Raw genomic sequence first — 18,361 nt, 5'->3', positions numbered from 1 at the left:
ATTTATAAGGGGGGAACCTTAGTGGCTCATTATCTTCTATCCTGTTGCACTATGACTGGTATTTGAAAAAGCAGCACAGGTCACAAGCTCATTGAGTGAAGTGCTTCTAAATGTAATGGGAAAAGAGGGCCACTGACAGCTCTTTAAAAAAGATACTGAGTCAGGGTCAAACTGACTTCAGAGTGGATCTGTAGGATTTCAATCTGCAAACTCAACCTTCTAAGGAGTCTGTGTCGCTTTCTCGCTCTTTTAAAGTTAACGTCAAGAGTGTTGCCTAAACATTAAATGACTTTTTCAACCCAGGTAACGGGATCATTCATAAATTAAACGGAGAACAATCTTTTTAGTTCCATGTTCATAAACACTACATGTAGTACAAGCAAAAATAATATGCAGTTATTCTGAGGTCAAATTAAAAACCAATTATTGTCATAAAAAGTTACAGGACCATTTGTTCCGATGCCAAACTTTGCTTCAGCACGTGAAATTTAAAGTAATCAAAAACTCAATCTCATCTGAGAAGTGAAACCAAAGTGACATTTGAACCCAAGTTCAATGACAGCATGTCCTTCAATTTCAAAGCGCTTTATTTATAGTAAGAGAGATTTAACGGCATACGATTCTATGGCCTATACATTGTCTCCAAAGACGTACATTATGGTAAAGTTTCTGAATTATATTGACCCCCTTCTGCAAGCTCTCATCGAAGTCTCCCACCCCCAAAGGTGTTAACCGGAATAGGCCTTCAGAAGCACCTGTGGCCTGAATGGCTTTAACCAATTCTCAAGGCTTTCTAGGCTGCAGTCTAGAAGAGAGTTTGACCATTCTATTTTGGGTCAAGGAGACTCTTCCATCCCAGGTGACCTCAAGTGGGCAACATCAGTTTGGGATAATGCACTGCGAGTGTTTTTTTACCAGGTCATCAGTCCCCACTGCGAGACTGAGACTCGGGAAAAGGATGGTCACAATCGAGGCGGCGAAAGAATGCGTCTGGTCTGTCTGCTCGGGATCCCGCAGTCCATGGCCGGGTTGTGGCGACAGGAGCACGCGAAAAAGCAGGGATTCCCGAGACACGCAGAGAAGGGGGGAGGGAGCGAGCAAGAGGGGGTTAGGAGCCTGCAGGTGTCGCCTGGGGGAAGGGACGAGGTCGTCCGGGGTTGGTACAACCCAGTGACTAAGAGTGCGGCTCTGAACTCAAACAAACTGGTCACATTCTCAGGTGGTGTGACCTTGAGCACGTGGTTCAACCTCTCTGCGCCTCAGTTTCCTCTTCTCTAAAACGGGGGTGGTCAAGCGGAAAACACACCTCGGAGCGCTTGGCACGACGCCTGGGACATAGTAAGCGCTCCCTACTTGCGAGCTACTACGGGCTCTCGGACTCCACTCCCCGCCGGGAGAAAGGGGGGAAGCCCGGAGCTGGGAAGTCCCCGGGAAGCGGATGCAGGGCTGGGGTGGGGGGACCAGGCCGGGGACTCACCGAGTACATCCGCGGAGCGGTGCCGGGCCACGAAACACGCGTCGTCCCCGTAGCACGCACCCTTCTTGAGGAGGCCCTTACGGAAGTCCTTGCCGAAGCCGCAGCCGGCCGTCACCAGCCCGTAGTCGCCGCCGCTGCCGCCGCCGCCGGCCCTGGGGTCGGTCTGCGAAAGGCCGCCGAGCACGGCGCGGGCCACCAGCCGCCCGTACGAGAGGACTGAGAACATCGCCGCCGCCGCCCCCCCGAGGAGGCGGGGGGCCCGGAGAGCAGGAGGACGCGGAGGCCCGGAGCCGGCTCTCTCCTCAGCCGCAGCAGCGCCGCCGCCGGGGCGCTCCTCAGGGCGGCGTGCACTCGCCGCCGCCGCCCCTGCCCGACGCGCGGGGCCTCGCACACGCTCCGCCGCGCGCACCGGAGCCAGAGCGAGGTCAAAGCCGACGGCTCCTCCGCTTCAGCCCGGTTAGGGTCCCGACTGCAGCTACCGCTGCCGCCGCCATCTTCCGCTCCACTAGCGTGTTCCGGGCCGCGCCGGCAGCACCGCCCCCTTCATGGCCACGCCTCCGGTCACGCCCACTGCCCGCGCCTTATCCCAAAGCCCCGCCCCTCGGGCTCGGTGCCCCTTGCAGTCAGTCTCCGAGGTCGAGCTTGCGGAGAGAGTGTGAGCGCGATGTCTTCTGGGAGTTGTAGTTTCTTCACTACCTAGCATCCTGGACGTCAGAGGATTCCCCAGACGCGGGACTTAAGTTACTGAGAATTAAGGTTAGCTGTTTGAAAGTTTTCTCCCGTTTTAACCATATCTTTTAAAGGCTGTTCTTTTAAATAGTGCTACCATCCTTTAAGTAAAACCTGAAAGCAACTATGGTCAGGTCATGTAATATTATTCTGTAATGTATATATTAAGAAACTGAAGTACACAAATCTAGTGACACCTCCAGAATTTATGTATTGGAAGGGTTTAGGGGCAGCAATCAGGAAAGAACTTTTTTGCACAATATTTAGGAAAATTCGAAAAACTTATATGTCCCTATCAGACTGGGAGGTGAAAAAGGGGTAGTGATGGAGATAATGGCACAGATCACTGCAGATATGTCACACAGAAGTGTTTCAGACTTCGTAGATGATTCTGCCAAACTGAGAATAAAAAAATTCCAGGCCCCAAATCTTAATTTTCTGTAGAATCCACCTGACTAAGCAGGTCTCCCAGCTGCTGGTTTGGGTGCCCAGAGAGTCATGCAGTACCAAAGATTCACAAAGATTACACCTTTTCCTCTCTCCTTCCACCGCTGCCACCTCTTCTGGTCAAAAGGACAGCCCTTGGCAAGAAAGAGAGCTCCCCCACTTTTTTTTAAAGCTCTCAGCCCACCCCTAACAAAGATATTACAAAGACATCCAGATTTTTATTATTATAAGCCTCCTTCTTCTGAAATTATTTAGGTTGACTAATAACTAAATTTAATGGGGAGTTTGTAATCTAATGGGAAAATTAGCTCACCAAATGTGTGTGATATATTTGTAGGTGTGTATTAATGTACATTCAGATTACATGCCATGCCTGGTGGTGCTGTATATAACCTACCGTTTGCGTATGTCTTGACCCCATTTGGTATCATGTCCCTTTCACTAACTGGGCTCTAGCCATGCTCACAGCTGCCTCGGGGCCTTTGCTCTTGCTCTTCCTTCTACCCCCTAGAATGTAATTCCGTTATCTGCAGGTCCTGTGCTCTTTGTTTGCTCCAGAACATATGGGCACACAGTGAATACTTGATCTTGGCCAAAAGGCCGAGAAGCAATGGGCACACAGTAAATAAATAGTGAATGAATGAAAGAATGCATGAATATTTCACTACTTCCTAAGTTCCCCAAGAGCAAGGATCATTTGCCATTGTATTATTAGAATCTAATGCAATGCCTGGCACACAGTAGGGCAGTTTGTAAATATTTGTTGAAGAAGGAAAAATTGAATTGGAACTATAAATAATATAAAAATGTTTGCTGAATAAAGGAATGATTCAATGGGGTTCACAAATAAGAGAAAACTGCGATTTGAGGCAAGTGATAAAATTTGGAATTTTTAATTTTATTGAAACATAAATATGTATCACCCAAAAGCATTGGTCCTTTTCCAGTTCACTTTTGACAGAACTGTAGTTTCTCTGGGAATTCCCATCTCATGCTTTAAATAAATGATTATTTTTATACCTTTCTTAATACATCTAAAGTCCTGCCATCCATCCACTCAAAGCACATTATTCCATTATCCTAATTACTGTATCATTAAACACTTTTGTGGTTCACAGTGTGCTAAGTACTCTATATGTTTCTGTCCTTATGGGTTTTCATCAAAATTGGACTGAATAAATCACTTCACATAGTGAGTGGCATTTTGTCAAATATGTAGACCAAAAAAAGTTCATTTACTGGATAAATATATAGCGATCCCAAGCATGCAATCACACCTTGCTATTTTTTATGGCCCACAAGAATTGGAGAGCGCCCAGAAGAAGGGGTGGAGCCTCACAGATCCTCTACTTGGCATTTATGTCTAAGCCAGCTGTGCTAAAGGTTGTTCTTTCAAGCACACACACCACTACCAAATCCCAGCCAGGCTGTCAGGTAATTCTACCCCAAGGACAAACTTTTTAAAATAGCATTTCAGCCCCTATTCCTTGTCTCGTCAAACTCCTTCAGACTGCCCCTGCCTTTCATTTTCAGGGTCTGTATTACAAATGTCTGTGTCACTCACGAGAACTGGTCGGATGAGATGAGCAGGAACATAAGCTGTAACTCAGAAGTGGGTAACCTCTGCTCTGATGGGTCTGCTGTTTTCACAGTTAAATGATATGGGTGCCTTGAGTTTCCTGCAAATGAGTTGCTCACTGAAGCACAATGTGAACAGAATCCTTTCTCAAAGCTCCTTTGCACTTTTTGGAAAGGAGAGGAGATAGGGCCTCAGGTTCCCTTGAATCATTTATTCCAGAGCCAGCTCTGAAAAGTTTCACCATCGCGGGGAAGCCAGGAGATGGTAGTTTGAAAAAACAAAACAAAACAAAACAAAACCTTTCCTTGCCCTCCTCCAGCACAATTCACTCTTGACATTTTACTAGACTTAAAAAGCCCTACTAGTTTTCTTCCTTAACAGAGTTACATTCTCAGCACTTCAAGGATTCCTGAGAGGTCAGTTGTCACTCTGAGAGGCGAACAAGTGGTGAAAATACCATCTGTGCTCCAAGGGCACCTCTGTGGCATTAGGAAAGAGCTTTGCACTGCAGTCACCCCAGCTCCAAAAAAAGAAAAGAAAGGCAAGAATTCCCTAGTGAGGTTTTCTGCCAGACTGATTCACTGATCTCAACTGATTTTTTGCTAACTTATTCAAACGGAGCACTAATGCGTTTATGGCAAGTTTTCTCAACTTTGGCACTATTAATTCCTTGTTGGGGCCAGATAATTCCTTGTTGTGGGGGCTGTCCTGTGCATTGGAAAGGGCTTAGCAGCATCCTGGCCTTACCCACTAGATTCCAGCAGCACGCCTCGCCTCTTAGATGGGACAACCAATAATGTCTCCAGATATTGCCAAACGTAGTTACCCTAAGGGACAAAAGCACTCCCATTTTAGAGCCAATGTCATGCAAGTGAATAAATATCTGGTGAGCATTTGTTATGTCTGAGGCTTTTGGCTAATGATAAAAAAACCCACCAAAAAAACAGTTGGTGGCCATCGCAGTGTAGTAGGAAGGTTAAAATTAAGTAATTGTATAGAGAAAATAAGCACCATAGGTTGAAATAAAGGAGGAGTGTGGGGAGGAGAATGGGACCCACTGGGGCCAGAGAACACAAGGCACCTCATGAAGATGTGGCATTTGTGAGAAGCCTGAATGGACAGACAGAGGTCTGAGGAGGGGGTATAGCCACTCCAAGAGGAAGAAATGGAAACTCAACGAATGCAGAGCGTGATTGGAAAAGAACAAGTAGTGCCACTCAACCTTACGGTTTGAATGGGGAATCATGAGAAACGGGGCTAGGAAAATAGTTTAGGAATTATTAGGTCATAAAAAGGAATGAAGTACTGATAGATACATGCCTCAACATGGATGAACCTTGAAAACATGATGCTACATTAAAGAAACCAGTCCCAGAAGACTACATAGTGTATGATGCTATTTATATAAAATGTCCAGAATAGGCAAACTCACAGAGACAGAGAGCAGATTAGTAAGATTTCCAGAGGCTGTGGGGAAAGAGGGAATGGGAAGTGGTTTCTAATGGGTGTGAGGTTTCTTTTGGGGATGCTGAAAATGTTCTGCAATTAGTGATGATGTTCTACAACCTTATAAATATACTAAAAAACACTGAACTGTAAACTTGACAAAGGAGAATGTTGTGGTATGTGAATTTCGTGTTAACCTTTTCACTGTGTTGATTTCAACTTTGTTCCCCAACATGTCAAAAATCCAGGGAAAATAATTACAATATTTATATTTTTAAGTAAATACAGTTAAGGTGATGTATTTTATTAAATGATTACTTTAAAGTATAAAAATTTCGTATTGTCATTCAGTCTTGGAAGACACAGGAGGGGGTTTCTAGAAGAGGGTAAACAGGGTCAAATGTATGGTGATGGAAGGAGAACTGACTCTGGGTGGTGAACACATAATGTGAGATATAGATGATGTATTACAGAATTGTACACCTCAAATCTATGTATCTTTACTAACAATTGTCACCCCAATAAACTTTAATTTAAAAAAAGAAAAACACAGAAATATAGAAAAATGCACATCTGCTTTCCTAAACTTCCTTTCTATTAATAGAACAACGCTAGGCTCATGGGGTAAAGTCGAATGCTACACTCAGAGCCATGGAAATATCATTCAACTATAGACAAATGTCGCAGCAAAAATGTTAATTAAAAAAATAGTTTAGGACCTATTGCAGAGGATACTTAATGCTGGAGACACCAAGGGGGAGGCCACCAAGTGCTTTTAATATGCTAGTAATAATAAAATAATAACAAATAAAATAATAGCAATAATAAGAATAGTAATGAGAGTGAGAACAATAGATACCGTAAATTGAACACTTACCACGTGCTTTACCTGTATCATCTGCTCTGACCACCTGTTTAAACACACGACCATCCAAGAGTCTCGTCTGCGTTTTTCTTCATAGCACATAGGACTTATTTATTTTGTTTATTGTTTGGTTCCTCCCTAACTAAAATGTCAGTTCCACAAGAGTAGGATTTTTGTCTATTTGATTCACTATTTTATCTCAAGTGTCTAGAACAATGCCTGGTAAATATTAGGTGCTAAATAAATACCCAATAAGTGAATGCTATCGAATAAAAGAAACTTAGAGATCACATAGAACAAGTAACTTATTTTCACAGCTCAGGAAAGGGGGCAAGTAAAATATTCATTCCATAGGAAGTTAATGGGTGGAGCTGAGCTGAACTGGAGAGGTATTCAGAAACTAGGTGCCTGTCCTGCAAAGCGCCTTTGAAGGAACTGGCCATAAGCTATTCTTTTTTTTTTCTTTGTAATATTATTTATTTTGGGGTCTGGTATGACCATGTCCTGTGTTGGAGAAGCTATTCTTTCCATTGAACTCATCTTGCTTTGCATCATGTGTGATGGTCATGTTTTCCCACCTAGAATCCACCTCCCCTATTCTCTGATAATAGTATTTTGATTTTTTTTGGAGGAATAAATAAGCCAACACCCCGTTGGCTCATGCAGATTGAGTGGAACTGGACCAGAGGTGAACACATAACACAGGTCTGATCAATCAGCACTGCATTCTCTTGGTGACAGTAATTAGTCCAGAGAGAAGGCACATGACCCAAGCTAAGCATGTGAAGCTCCATTATGGGATTTTTCTGATAACATTAAGGAGAAATTCTCATTCGGGTTTTTAAGCTGGTAGAATGCAAGCTTGGAGCAGCTTACAGCAGCCATCCATGCCACCTCTTGGGAAGCGCCAGGCTGAGAATGAAGGCAAAGCAGAGAGAAGCAGAGCCTAGAGATGGTAAGAAACAGGCCTCGTGACATTGATCAAAGCCCTGAATCCAGCTTTACCTGAAGAAGGATCAGTCCCCGAACTCATATTAATTCCGTTTTGCTTGAGTTGCTTTGAGTTTGGCTTGCGATGCAGTGAATCCTGACAAACACATCTTGTGATCTAGGTACCATGGCTACAACTATTGAGACAAGAAGAAGACCACAAACCAAAGGCAGCTGTTAGCAGGGAACTTATCTTCTGCTTATTTACATAGAAGAGCGGGAACTTCCACTCCTTAGCAGAAAAACTACTGAGGGAAAACTTCTGACCTCTTTCATGAGATGAGGAGTAATTTGGTGGGTTTGGGAAAAGATGCTGAGAGTGTTGCCCAGTCCCTTTCTCTTCTTTCTTTCTTGCTGTGGCTTGACCTTTGGCTACACCTGTTTCCTCCTCCACGATGAGGAGCCTGTCCCTCTGGAGGAGGCTTGCAGTGACCCAGCCTGTGACAGGGGTGAATCAAAGTGATCCACAGAGGACTGAGTACACGATGAAGCCATGTTCTCCTCTCGGCCTCATCAATAGTTGATACTTTTGACCTCTGGCTGCCTGATTCATACATCTACTTCTCAGTGGATTTAGAACTTAGAAAAGCCAAGAAGGGTGTAATTAATTATCACCCCATAAACCCCCAACATGTTCATTTTGTCTTCGGAAAACTTTGAGAGGCGAGCATGAGGGCTGACATTTGGGGCTAAAATAACACATGGAGATCAAGTTTCTGAGGCAGTCAGGGCTCTGGGCTTAAAGGTAATTGGGAGTCAAGTGGATTCTTGACCTGGGCAGTTTGGGCCACCTCCAGTTATGCAGCAGGATTTTAACTGGCAGAGGCCTGAGTACAAGGGCCTCTGGGGCAGGCCTCGACCTAGCCCGTGTGAGCAGTTTTGACCTCAGCAGACTGCTGGAGCAGGGGTTAGGTGATTGGGGAAAAAAATCTTTCTGTCCCAGGGACACTTACGTTAAAGACGGTAGAGCTTTAGCTTACCAACATTTCAGCTCTGGTGGACAGAAGGTTTTTGCTTCTCACAACATGTCTTTCAGCAAAGCTTTAGGCTGGACTTTACACAGGAAAGGCAACTAAATCATACATATTTGACAGAGCTCTTGTTTGTGAGATTGTAGCTTTTTTATAGTGCGAACACAGGTTGTGGGCGGATGCCACAAAGTTAGCAGCCCCAAATCTGTTCTTCCACAGGTGGTTCTGAGCTTCACTCAGGACCATGAGCAAGACTTGCGGGGGGGCTGATCTCTCTACTCCTTTTGGCTTGTCACATGCTGGTCAGGCTCGCCTGACTACTGAGATCCCATGTGGGCTCTGATTCATTAATTGTATAAGCCTTGATCATGGCTTTGGATTTGGGGAATCCAGGCTCTGATCTTGCCCGTAGAATAGGGGTATATTTTATTAATGAAACCAATTGGAAAGGGCAGGGCTTTTATTATATAGGAGATATGTTTCTTTGTGGGTTGAGGTAGAGAAAGCTAATGAAAACCCAAAAGAAGGCAGTTAATGCAGATATGCCAAGAAGACTTTGTTTCTGGGAAACAAGTTTGCTCAGGAAATGAGGGGGAAATGAGGTTGTTTTTCAAAATATGCTTCTGTCATGCGACCAGAACAGAACCAGTGGAAAAGTGAAAAACAAATTCAAAAAGACTGGTTGACTGACTCAACTGGATGAAGACGGATTTTTAAGAGCTAGAACTGTGATCTTAGTGAACAGACCAGATAGATATGAAAGGGAAATGAGTTTTGGAAGGCTCATGTAGGCAGATATTAACAGGGAGAAGAGACTCATGTATACATGAAAACTTGAGAAGAAGTTCAGGTGATAGTTCAGATTAGTGGGAAGAAGATATTTTTAAATGGTGTGAGAACACAGGTTATCCCTCTGGAAAAAATTTAACTAAATCCCCAACTCACACCATATAAAAGAGTAAGTTTTAGGGGGTGAAAGCAAATTGTTAAAACTTGCAAAAGAAAACAAAGAATTGAGATAAAAAATGATGGCTTCAATAATATATGAAATGCACTAATTGTTAAGGAAAAATTTAATCAGTTTGATTACAGTAAAAGTTAAAAGTTCATCAAAATGGATCAAAAACCTATACATGAGAGCTAAAATTATAAAATTCTTAGGAAAAAAAATAGGGGAAAAGCTTCATGACATTGGATTTGGCAGTGATTTCTTGGATCTGACTAAAAGTACAGGCAACAAAAGAAAAAATAGATAAATTGGATTACATCAAAATTTAAAACAATCAACAGAGTGAAAAGGCAACCAACCCAGGGACTAGGAGAAAATATATGTAAATGATATATTTCATAAGGGTGTAATATCCAGAATATACAAAGAACTCCTACAACTTAACAACAATAACAACAACAAAGGGATTAAAAAAAAAGGGTAAGGAACTTGACTAGACATTTCTCCAAAGGAGATATACAAATGGCCAATAAGCACAAGAAAAGATGCTCTACATCACTAATCATTAGGGAAATGCAAATCAAAATCACAAAAGATACCACCTCACATTATTATGGTCACTATAAAATAATTAAAAAAATAAAGTAACAAATATTACTAAGGATATGGAGAAATTGGACTAGAATGATTCCTCACATAGTCCATTTTTGGAAATATAAAGAATTATGCTTTATTTGGGCTGAGGGGAAGGGAATTTGGGGGGAAATTATATGGGCTTTTTTTTATTCCTTGCCAAAGGCACAAAAACTCTGTCTCCCATACAAGGGCTTCTCTACTCTGAGTTAGACAACATAGTGAAATGCTGTTCCTAAGTTCCTTCTTTCTTTGCTACCCTCCATGACAACACAAAGCTCTTAGTTAACTGGTTTTACTGCTAATTTCTAGGGAACAACGAAAGTATAACAAACAATGTCAAAAGTTAATACCTGACTCATTCAAATAGAGAATGAACACATGTCAAAAATTTATTCAACTTGTCAAAGAGGAAACAGTAAGACGGGAAAGCTGATTCAGAGAGCATTTTGAGGAAGTAGATATTTGAAGACGTAGGAAACTTAGATATAAAACTGGTTAATCTTCGAAGAGTATTAAAAGCTGTAAGCTTCTGGGTTCTTTTTTTTGTACAAGAGAAATAACTTGAAACTCTACCAGACAAAAACCTAAGCCTTTAATCAACAGTAAATACCTAGGCAAACAAAGATACTAGGTTGGTGAAAAGTAATTGTGGTTTAAAAGGTTAAAAATAATTGCAAAAACCGCAATTACTTTTACACCAACCTAATACATTCCGTGGCCTACACATATAGCCAGTGGGCCAAATCTGGCCCTGCTGCTTGCGTTTGTTTGTAATAATTTTATTACACACAGCCACACCCATATGTTTACATATTGTGTAAGGCTGCTTTTGTTCTACAATGAGAGTACTAAGATGACGGAGTTGAGTAGTTGACAGAGAACATATAACCTGAAAGCCTAAAATATTTACTAACCGGACCTTTACAGAAAAAGTTTGTCTACTCCTGCTAGAAAATTAATCCTTGGGTGGGCTTGTTCAAGTATGTCCTAGACGACATAGAAAGAACTCTGCTGCCCTCTTTTGGCCTGTTTCCAAAGTTTAGGTAATATTTTTTCTAAAGGAGATGTTTGGCTTAAAAATTGGGGGGACATTTTGAGAGTTATCTCTGGCCTATAATTCCTAAATCCTTCTGTCCACCGACTCCAACACCCCCTTTCTGCATTGGTGACTATCTCAATGCCCCTTAGCCTCCCAACACTTTTCTCTGAGGGTGGTGCTTACGAAAGCCTTTTAAGTGCAAGCAGGCCTGAAAAATTATTGGTATTAACTAATGTCCTTTACAGCATCATTTTTGCTAAAGAGGGCATTCTATTTCTGAGTAAGGATTCCAGTTAGGTAGGGCTTGTGCCTCATTCAAGTACTTTCACATGGAAGGTCTTTTTGGGGGATGAGGGGGGGTTCTCTCACCTCTGAACTCAGTTCCAGAGCTGTTGCAAACTATTAAGTTCTGAGAAAGCAATGACGGCATGTGTTTGACCACTGCTGTTTCCTGACCCTTGGCAGACAGTAGGTGCTCAGTAAATATTTGTTGAGTGAACGCTAGAGCTAATGAAAGAATAAAGATAGGTTTTCCCCCTTAGGGTCAGCCGCGCGAGGAACGAAGTTTTGGTGATGAAGGCTGCCACCTGCAGGGAAAAAGTGAAACTGCAAGATTCAGAAATACAGTTAACATCAAGGCACGATGACAGGAGAATGTTCTCCTTTACTTTTAGGCAGAATTAATCAACATCATTTTGTCCTTTGCAATTAAGGAACCCTGAACCCGTTCTTTGATAACACTTTTTAGCTTTTGGGATGCTTAATAAGTGCCCAGCGCTATGCCACACACACACACACACACACAATTTTGTGATAGGTACCCCTATTATCCCCACTTTATAAATGGAGAGTCTGAGCACAGAAATCATGCCTGAACTTACACAGCTAGCAAGTGTCAGAACTAGGGGTTTGATTCTCACCACCGTGGCTCCAGAATGTGTGCTTTTAATCATTTCACCCTATCTATGCCTGATCATATACCCTATCTATGCCTGATACAGAAGATGTTTACATGACCCATACAGAAACATGGTAGATGGAACCCATGCAGTTATCACCGCTGTCTCCTGAAATACTGCTAAAATGACAGAAAAGGAATCCAAAAGGTCTAAGCCCACAGAGAACGGGAGAGAAGATGACTGCTCATGAGAGATGGCAAATCCGTTTTGGAAGATAGAAAGTGGATGGATGGATGATTTAACTGAGTGGAGAAACATTATTTTTTCTCTTTTGCTTTTTATTCTTTTTTGTTTTTATTTTTTGAGTGGAGAAACATTTGATCTTGCAGAACGAGATGCCAGTGAGGAGCAAGCCAGTTGGAGCTGCTGAAGCCCAGAAAGGCTCAGGAATCAAAGGTCCCAGGTACCTGGGGGGATAGGTGGGCCTGAAAACAGGTTAATTGTATGTATGTACTAGGAACTGTGAACCCCAGGTTCCCCTCCTGTACTCCTTGCTGCAACCCCCTCAGAAGATCGGGGGGGCCTTGATTTATTTTTTGGAGGCCTTGAAACAGAGAAGCTCTAGGTTCAGAGATAGCAGTTAGAGAAAAGGGTGGAGGTGAGGTAACATGCTAAAAACAGAGGGATTATATGAAAGTCTGCAGCTAGAAAATATCTGGACCTGTTTTTTTAATAATCACGTGTTTGGTGACAGTATTAGTAATGTTATTCGGAGACTCAGCACTATGCTAAGTGTGCCTTTTAGCACAAAGCACAAAATAAATTTATGTTGGAGTTGTTGAGAAGCAATCTTTATGGTGCGGGAGAAAAGAAATACATATGTAAGATCAATGTGGTTAAGTAAAACCCCTGTAGTTTTTAGTTTAATTGGAAATATCAGCATGATGGATTTTATCAGAGAGATTAGGTAACTTGCTACTAAGAGATGGAACTGGATTAACTCACATTGATCTTGCTCCAAAATTTATGCAAGTCTGCCTCCTTGGTGATCCAGTAATCTTGGGCTGATCTGGAAAGATTGTTTCTGAAATGTCAAAACTGAGGGCCAGCCTCCAAATCACGGTGACAAGTGACCAAACAGAAGTTACCTTGGCAGCCAAGTGGTCTCCCCCTCTGTGCCATCCCTTAAAAAAATTTTTTTAAGAACAGTGAGATGTATTTTCACTAATTCCTCAAAGTAAACACTCCTTATAGTACAATTGTAGAAGACTTCTGGAGTCTAATTTTTTTTAGTATTTGCTGGACTCTAATTTTTTTTTAGACTTGAAAAATGTTCGTAAGTTTTATAATTTGCTTTCGAGTCTAGTTTAAGCAGTAGACATTAGGCAAGGCTGGCAGGAGGGAAGGAATTTTGCTCTATTTTCCAAGTGCTGCCACTAATGGACCTTAGGAATGATATGATTAAAAGAGGGAACATATGTTTTTTAAATGTGTTTTATTGTTGTGGTTATTAAATTTAAAAATTAGTTTTTATTTGAAAAGTAATATATGCACAATAGAGTGAAGAGTCACTCTCCTTCCTTCCTTCCTCTTTGCCAAAACTGTTACAATTACCAGCTTCTTATGTTTTGCAGAGAACATTTGAAGAAGAAACTTTTAGGCTGATTCACATGGGGAGGGGACAGAAATTAAAATATGACTGATATTTTATTATCCCATTATAGTAAGCAGCTACCCTCTGCGGGAGAACCTGTGGCTGAATTCAGGTTGGAGGGACTTTCATTATTTGTTTTAAGGAATTCACAAATGACCTCCATAAAAAAACAGGTATCAATTTGAGTCTTTGTCCAAACAGACCTAGAGAAACTTCATCTTTTCTCATTAGGCCATCTTTTTTCCCCCCATAATACATTGACAGTAATATAGATCAGAGATTCTGGGGTCTTGGAATTAGGGTTTGTTCCACCCAAAGTTTTCATGACTATGACCACAATAACTCTGAAGTTTTCAAGACATTCCAATTTTTCATTGTCTTCATAACTACTCACATTCTTGTCAGACGGTTCTTATTTTGGGCATGGAAAACATGCTTCAGCAATGTGAGGTTGATACTTCTGACATAGGCTTATCCAATCTTGTATTTGCTTTTCTCTGGTCTCCACACTCTTTCCAACATATTTGGGTTTAACCAAAGATATATGCTTTGAAACAAGCTGTAGCAGAAATGCCTGACCTCATGACAGGGCAAAATGAAGCAGGTTCAGGCCACAAGAAGAATTTACTAACATGCTGCCAGGAAGGGGTGAATGAAAGCGGAACGACCTTCAGGTCCTGAGGACAATGATGAAAACATGTTTACGACACAGAAACAGAAATAGAAGTGTGGGGGGGGGCAGAGCAGGGGCCCTCGGTGGTACCAAGAGGTGAGCTCACTTCCATTTTTTTGAGGCTCTTTGTCTACAGAAAAATGAAGAATTCATTTCCTCATTTAACAAATGCTTTAGGCATCCCAAAGTTAAAATGCAAGGTAAATATGCTATTACACGATGATTAAATTTACTAAAGCCAACTCATAAACCCACAATGAGATACCAACACACTTATTAGAATAGCTAAAAATGAAAATGAAAACAAAACTGAACATACCAAGTTTTCATAAGCATGTGGAACAACTGGAAATCTTATACATTCTTGGTGGGAATGCAAAATGTACAGTCACCTTGGAAAAAGTTGGGCAGTTTCTTGTGAAATTAAACATCCACCCACCACACAACTCAGAAATCTCACTCCTAGGTATGTACCCAAGAGCAATGAAAATGCATGCTCACACAAAACCTGTATGTGAATGTTTAAAAATTGTCTTATTTGTAATTGCCAAAAACTGGAAAATCTCAAATTACTTCAACTGGCAAAGAAAAAATTGTCACATATCCATCATGGAAAACTTGTCAGCAATAAAAAGGAGTGGATTGAAATAAACTCTTGCATATATGGCCAACTGATTTTTAACACGGGTGCCAAGACTACACAATGAGGAAAGGACAATCTCTTCAACAAATGGTTGAAAACTGGATATCCACATGCAAAAGACTGAAGTTAGACCCTTACCTGACACTATATACAAAAATTAACTCAAATGGATTAAATACCTAAATGCAAGGCCTAAAACTATTACGTTCCTAGAAGAAAACATCAGAGAAAAGCTTGAACATTGGATTTGGTAATGATTTCTTGACTATGACACCAAAAGCACAGGCAACAAAAGGAAAAATAGACAAATGGGACTACATCAAACTAAAAAACTTCTGTATATCAAAAGAAACATTCAACAGTGAAAAGGCAACCTATGGGATAGGAGAAAATGATTGCAAATCATATATCTGATAAGGGATTAATATCCAGAATATATAAGGAGCTCCTACAACTCAGCAATAACAAAATGCTGATTAAAAAATTGGCAAAGGACTTGAATAGACATTTCTCCAAAGACGACATACAAATGGCCAATAAGCACAAGAAAAGATGCTCTACATCACTAATCATTAGGGAAACTCAAATCAAAACCACAGTGAGAATTACCTCACACCTGTCAGGATGCTACTATCAAAAGAAGAGAAAATCACAAATGTTGGATGTGGAAAAGTTGGAACTCTTGTACATTGTTGGTGGGAATGTAAAATAGTGCAGCCATTATGGAAAACAGTATGGAGGTTCCTAAAAAAATTTTAAATAGATTACATTTGATCTAGCAATCCTACTTCTGGTATATGTCCAAAGGAATTCAAAGCAGGGTTTCAAAGAGATATTTGCACACCCATGTACATAGCAACATTATTCACAATAGCTAAGAGGTGGAAGCCACCCAAATGTCTATCCACGGATGAAAGGATAAAGAAAATGTGATATATACCTACAATGGAGTGTCATGTGGCCTTAAATAATAAGGAAATCCTGTTACCTGCTATCACCTGGATGACCTTTGAGGACATTATGTTAAGTGTAACTAGCCAGTCACAAAAGGACAAGTATTGTATGATTCCACTCATATAAAGTAGCTAAGGTAGTCAAAATTAAAGAAATAGAAAGTAGAAAGGTGGTTACCAAGGGCTGGGGGGAAGGTGAAGGTGGAATTAGTGTTTAGTGGCTACAGAGTTTCAGTGTTGTAAGATGAAAAAGTTTTAGACATCTGTTGCACAACAATGTGAAAACACTTAACAGTACTGAATTGTACACTTAAAAAATGATTAAGATGGCAAATTTAATGTTATATGTTTTTTTTACAATCATCATCATCATCATCAAAGGAATGGATTGTTGATACTCATACATGCAAGATGGATGAATCTCAAAGGCATTAAGCTAAGTGAAAGAAGTCAGGCTCAAAAGGCTGCATACTCTATGCTTCCATTGATGTGACACTCTGGAAAAGGGAAAACCATAGGGATAGAAAATAGATCAGTGTTGTCAAGGGCTGGGATGGCGGGAGGGACTATTACGGGGCATGAGGGAACTTTTGGGAGTGGTAATATTGTTCTATGCCTTGATTGTGGTTGGGATCACATGACTGTATGTGTTTGTTAAAACTCATAAAACTGTACACCAAAAAAACTGTACATTGATGCATGAGAAAAGCCTGGATATCAGAAACTGTACCCAAAACTTTATACTGTATATAAGTTATCCCTCAATAAAACTAAAAAGAAATGTGGGGTAAATATGACAAAAGTTCTAATCTGCATGGTCTTGGTCCAGTGTACAGTGTTCTTTTTTGTACCTTTCATTGTGATTGAAATGCTTCATCTGAAAATAATAAAAACAACAATGATTCTTAAAAAGCTAACTAGTTTATTCAAACTGCAGTATAGTCTAATAGGATGCAAGTTTAAAGTTGTCTGATAAACAAGGAATTCTTATTTCATTCCTGTCTGTGACCGTATTTATAACCTCATTTTCAGAAAAGGTCAAACGTGTATATTTGAAACCTTTCAAGATAGTGAAGTCTGCTCCATAGGCCTTCTTGCCCTCATGTTTCAGAAAACATCTGAAGAGTAAGAATAGTACTGGTGGTTGACTAAGCACATGGGGAATGGGAGGAGGAGAGAAGTTGAGGATTGTTTTCTTCTGGGTGCTGATCTAGAAATCAATTACTAGACTGCTCACTTCAATCAAAACAGTAGAGTCAATCCTTTGTCCTTACACAGCCTGGACCGCCCTATAGCTCTAAGCAATCCCTTTATAAAGCTTGATGATTCTGCCTCCTTATTCATAAAATGTTTGGCTCAGATGAATAAAGATGGGTAGATATACTTAATCATAGGAAAAACTGGATACCTAATTTTAGACAGCTTAGAAACCATGACTCTAGCGATAATAATAATAACCAATTCATCCCAAACCACAGGAAAGACCAAGACCAATTGGTTAACCCTGCCTGGTAAAGTCAGCCTTAGCTATTTTTCTGCCTAGCTAGTACTTCTGTCTTTGGTTTGTTTTCAGCCTCCTCATATGCGGCAGCTTCCAAGTACAAAATTCCAAAAAGCTGAACTGTCCTGATTCCTCCCAATGTTGGCACAGACTATGAGGAATTGAGAATGCCAATAATCTAGGAGAAACAGATGGACATTTTTAATCACAAACATTAACCCACAACCTAAATGTTGCAGTTTTGGACAAAATATGGAAATCTTAGCCCTTCCTTGTGTCCTTCCATCCTAACAAGGGAACCTACCAAGGCCAGGGGAGAAGGAAGGGAGAAAGGATCATCTGGGTTGAAAGATGAAAAAAGCCTGGCAGGAATGGGTCACCTGTGAAATGAAAAGTTTCAGCATTCCCAAGGTTTGCAAAATGGATCTGAGGTGATTCAACCCTCATTTCGATTTTCTAAACTGTAATAAAATTACGTTTGGGCCATCTACCAAGTATCTGAGAGTGGACAAACGGGGTGGTGAGATTATTTCCTAAACCATAAAGCATAAAGATGAAAGTGTTAGAGCCGAGGGGCACTTTATCAAAATTTAATCTAACAGCCTAAAATTTCAAAACAGAAAATAGGACAGAGTGAGTCACAGATATTAAGGAATAGAAAAGAAAGTATCTAGAAGTAAACAGGTTTTTAAAAAACAATAGTGCTGGATTTAGAGTTATGGGATGAAAGTTTGGAAAATATAGTGTTTTTTTTTTAAAAGGTAAGCATTACATCAGTTATTAAAAGTAGTCCAGAATTTCAGTCACACGTTAAAGCAAGCCTTTGTAGGAAAAAAAATGGAAATATCAGTATGACACATCTGATCCAATTATATTTTTATACACTTTGGGATGCCACAGAAAAGTACTA

The 18,361-nt window shown here is 40.9% G+C and overlaps 1 protein-coding gene across 1 annotated transcript in view; it reads right to left on the bottom strand.

The window, feature by feature from the left end:
- Positions 1–1,997, bottom strand: part of PPTC7 (protein phosphatase targeting COQ7) — a 35,046-nt gene extending 33,049 nt beyond the window's left edge. Inside the window, exon 1 of the mRNA XM_019734081.3 lies at positions 1,478–1,997. Within this exon, the coding sequence (XP_019589640.1) occupies positions 1,478–1,703 (226 nt within the window). The 5' untranslated portion in view covers positions 1,704–1,997. The remainder of the gene's footprint in view (positions 1–1,477) is intronic.
- Positions 1,998–18,361: the final 16,364 nt, after the last annotated feature.

This window comes from Rhinolophus sinicus, chromosome 9, assembly GCF_057876585.1.
Source record: "Rhinolophus sinicus isolate RSI-liver-muscle chromosome 9, RSI-T2T, whole genome shotgun sequence".
NCBI classification, from domain to species: Eukaryota; Metazoa; Chordata; class Mammalia; order Chiroptera; family Rhinolophidae; genus Rhinolophus; species Rhinolophus sinicus.
This window is presented reverse-complemented; position numbering and strand designations above follow the sequence as displayed.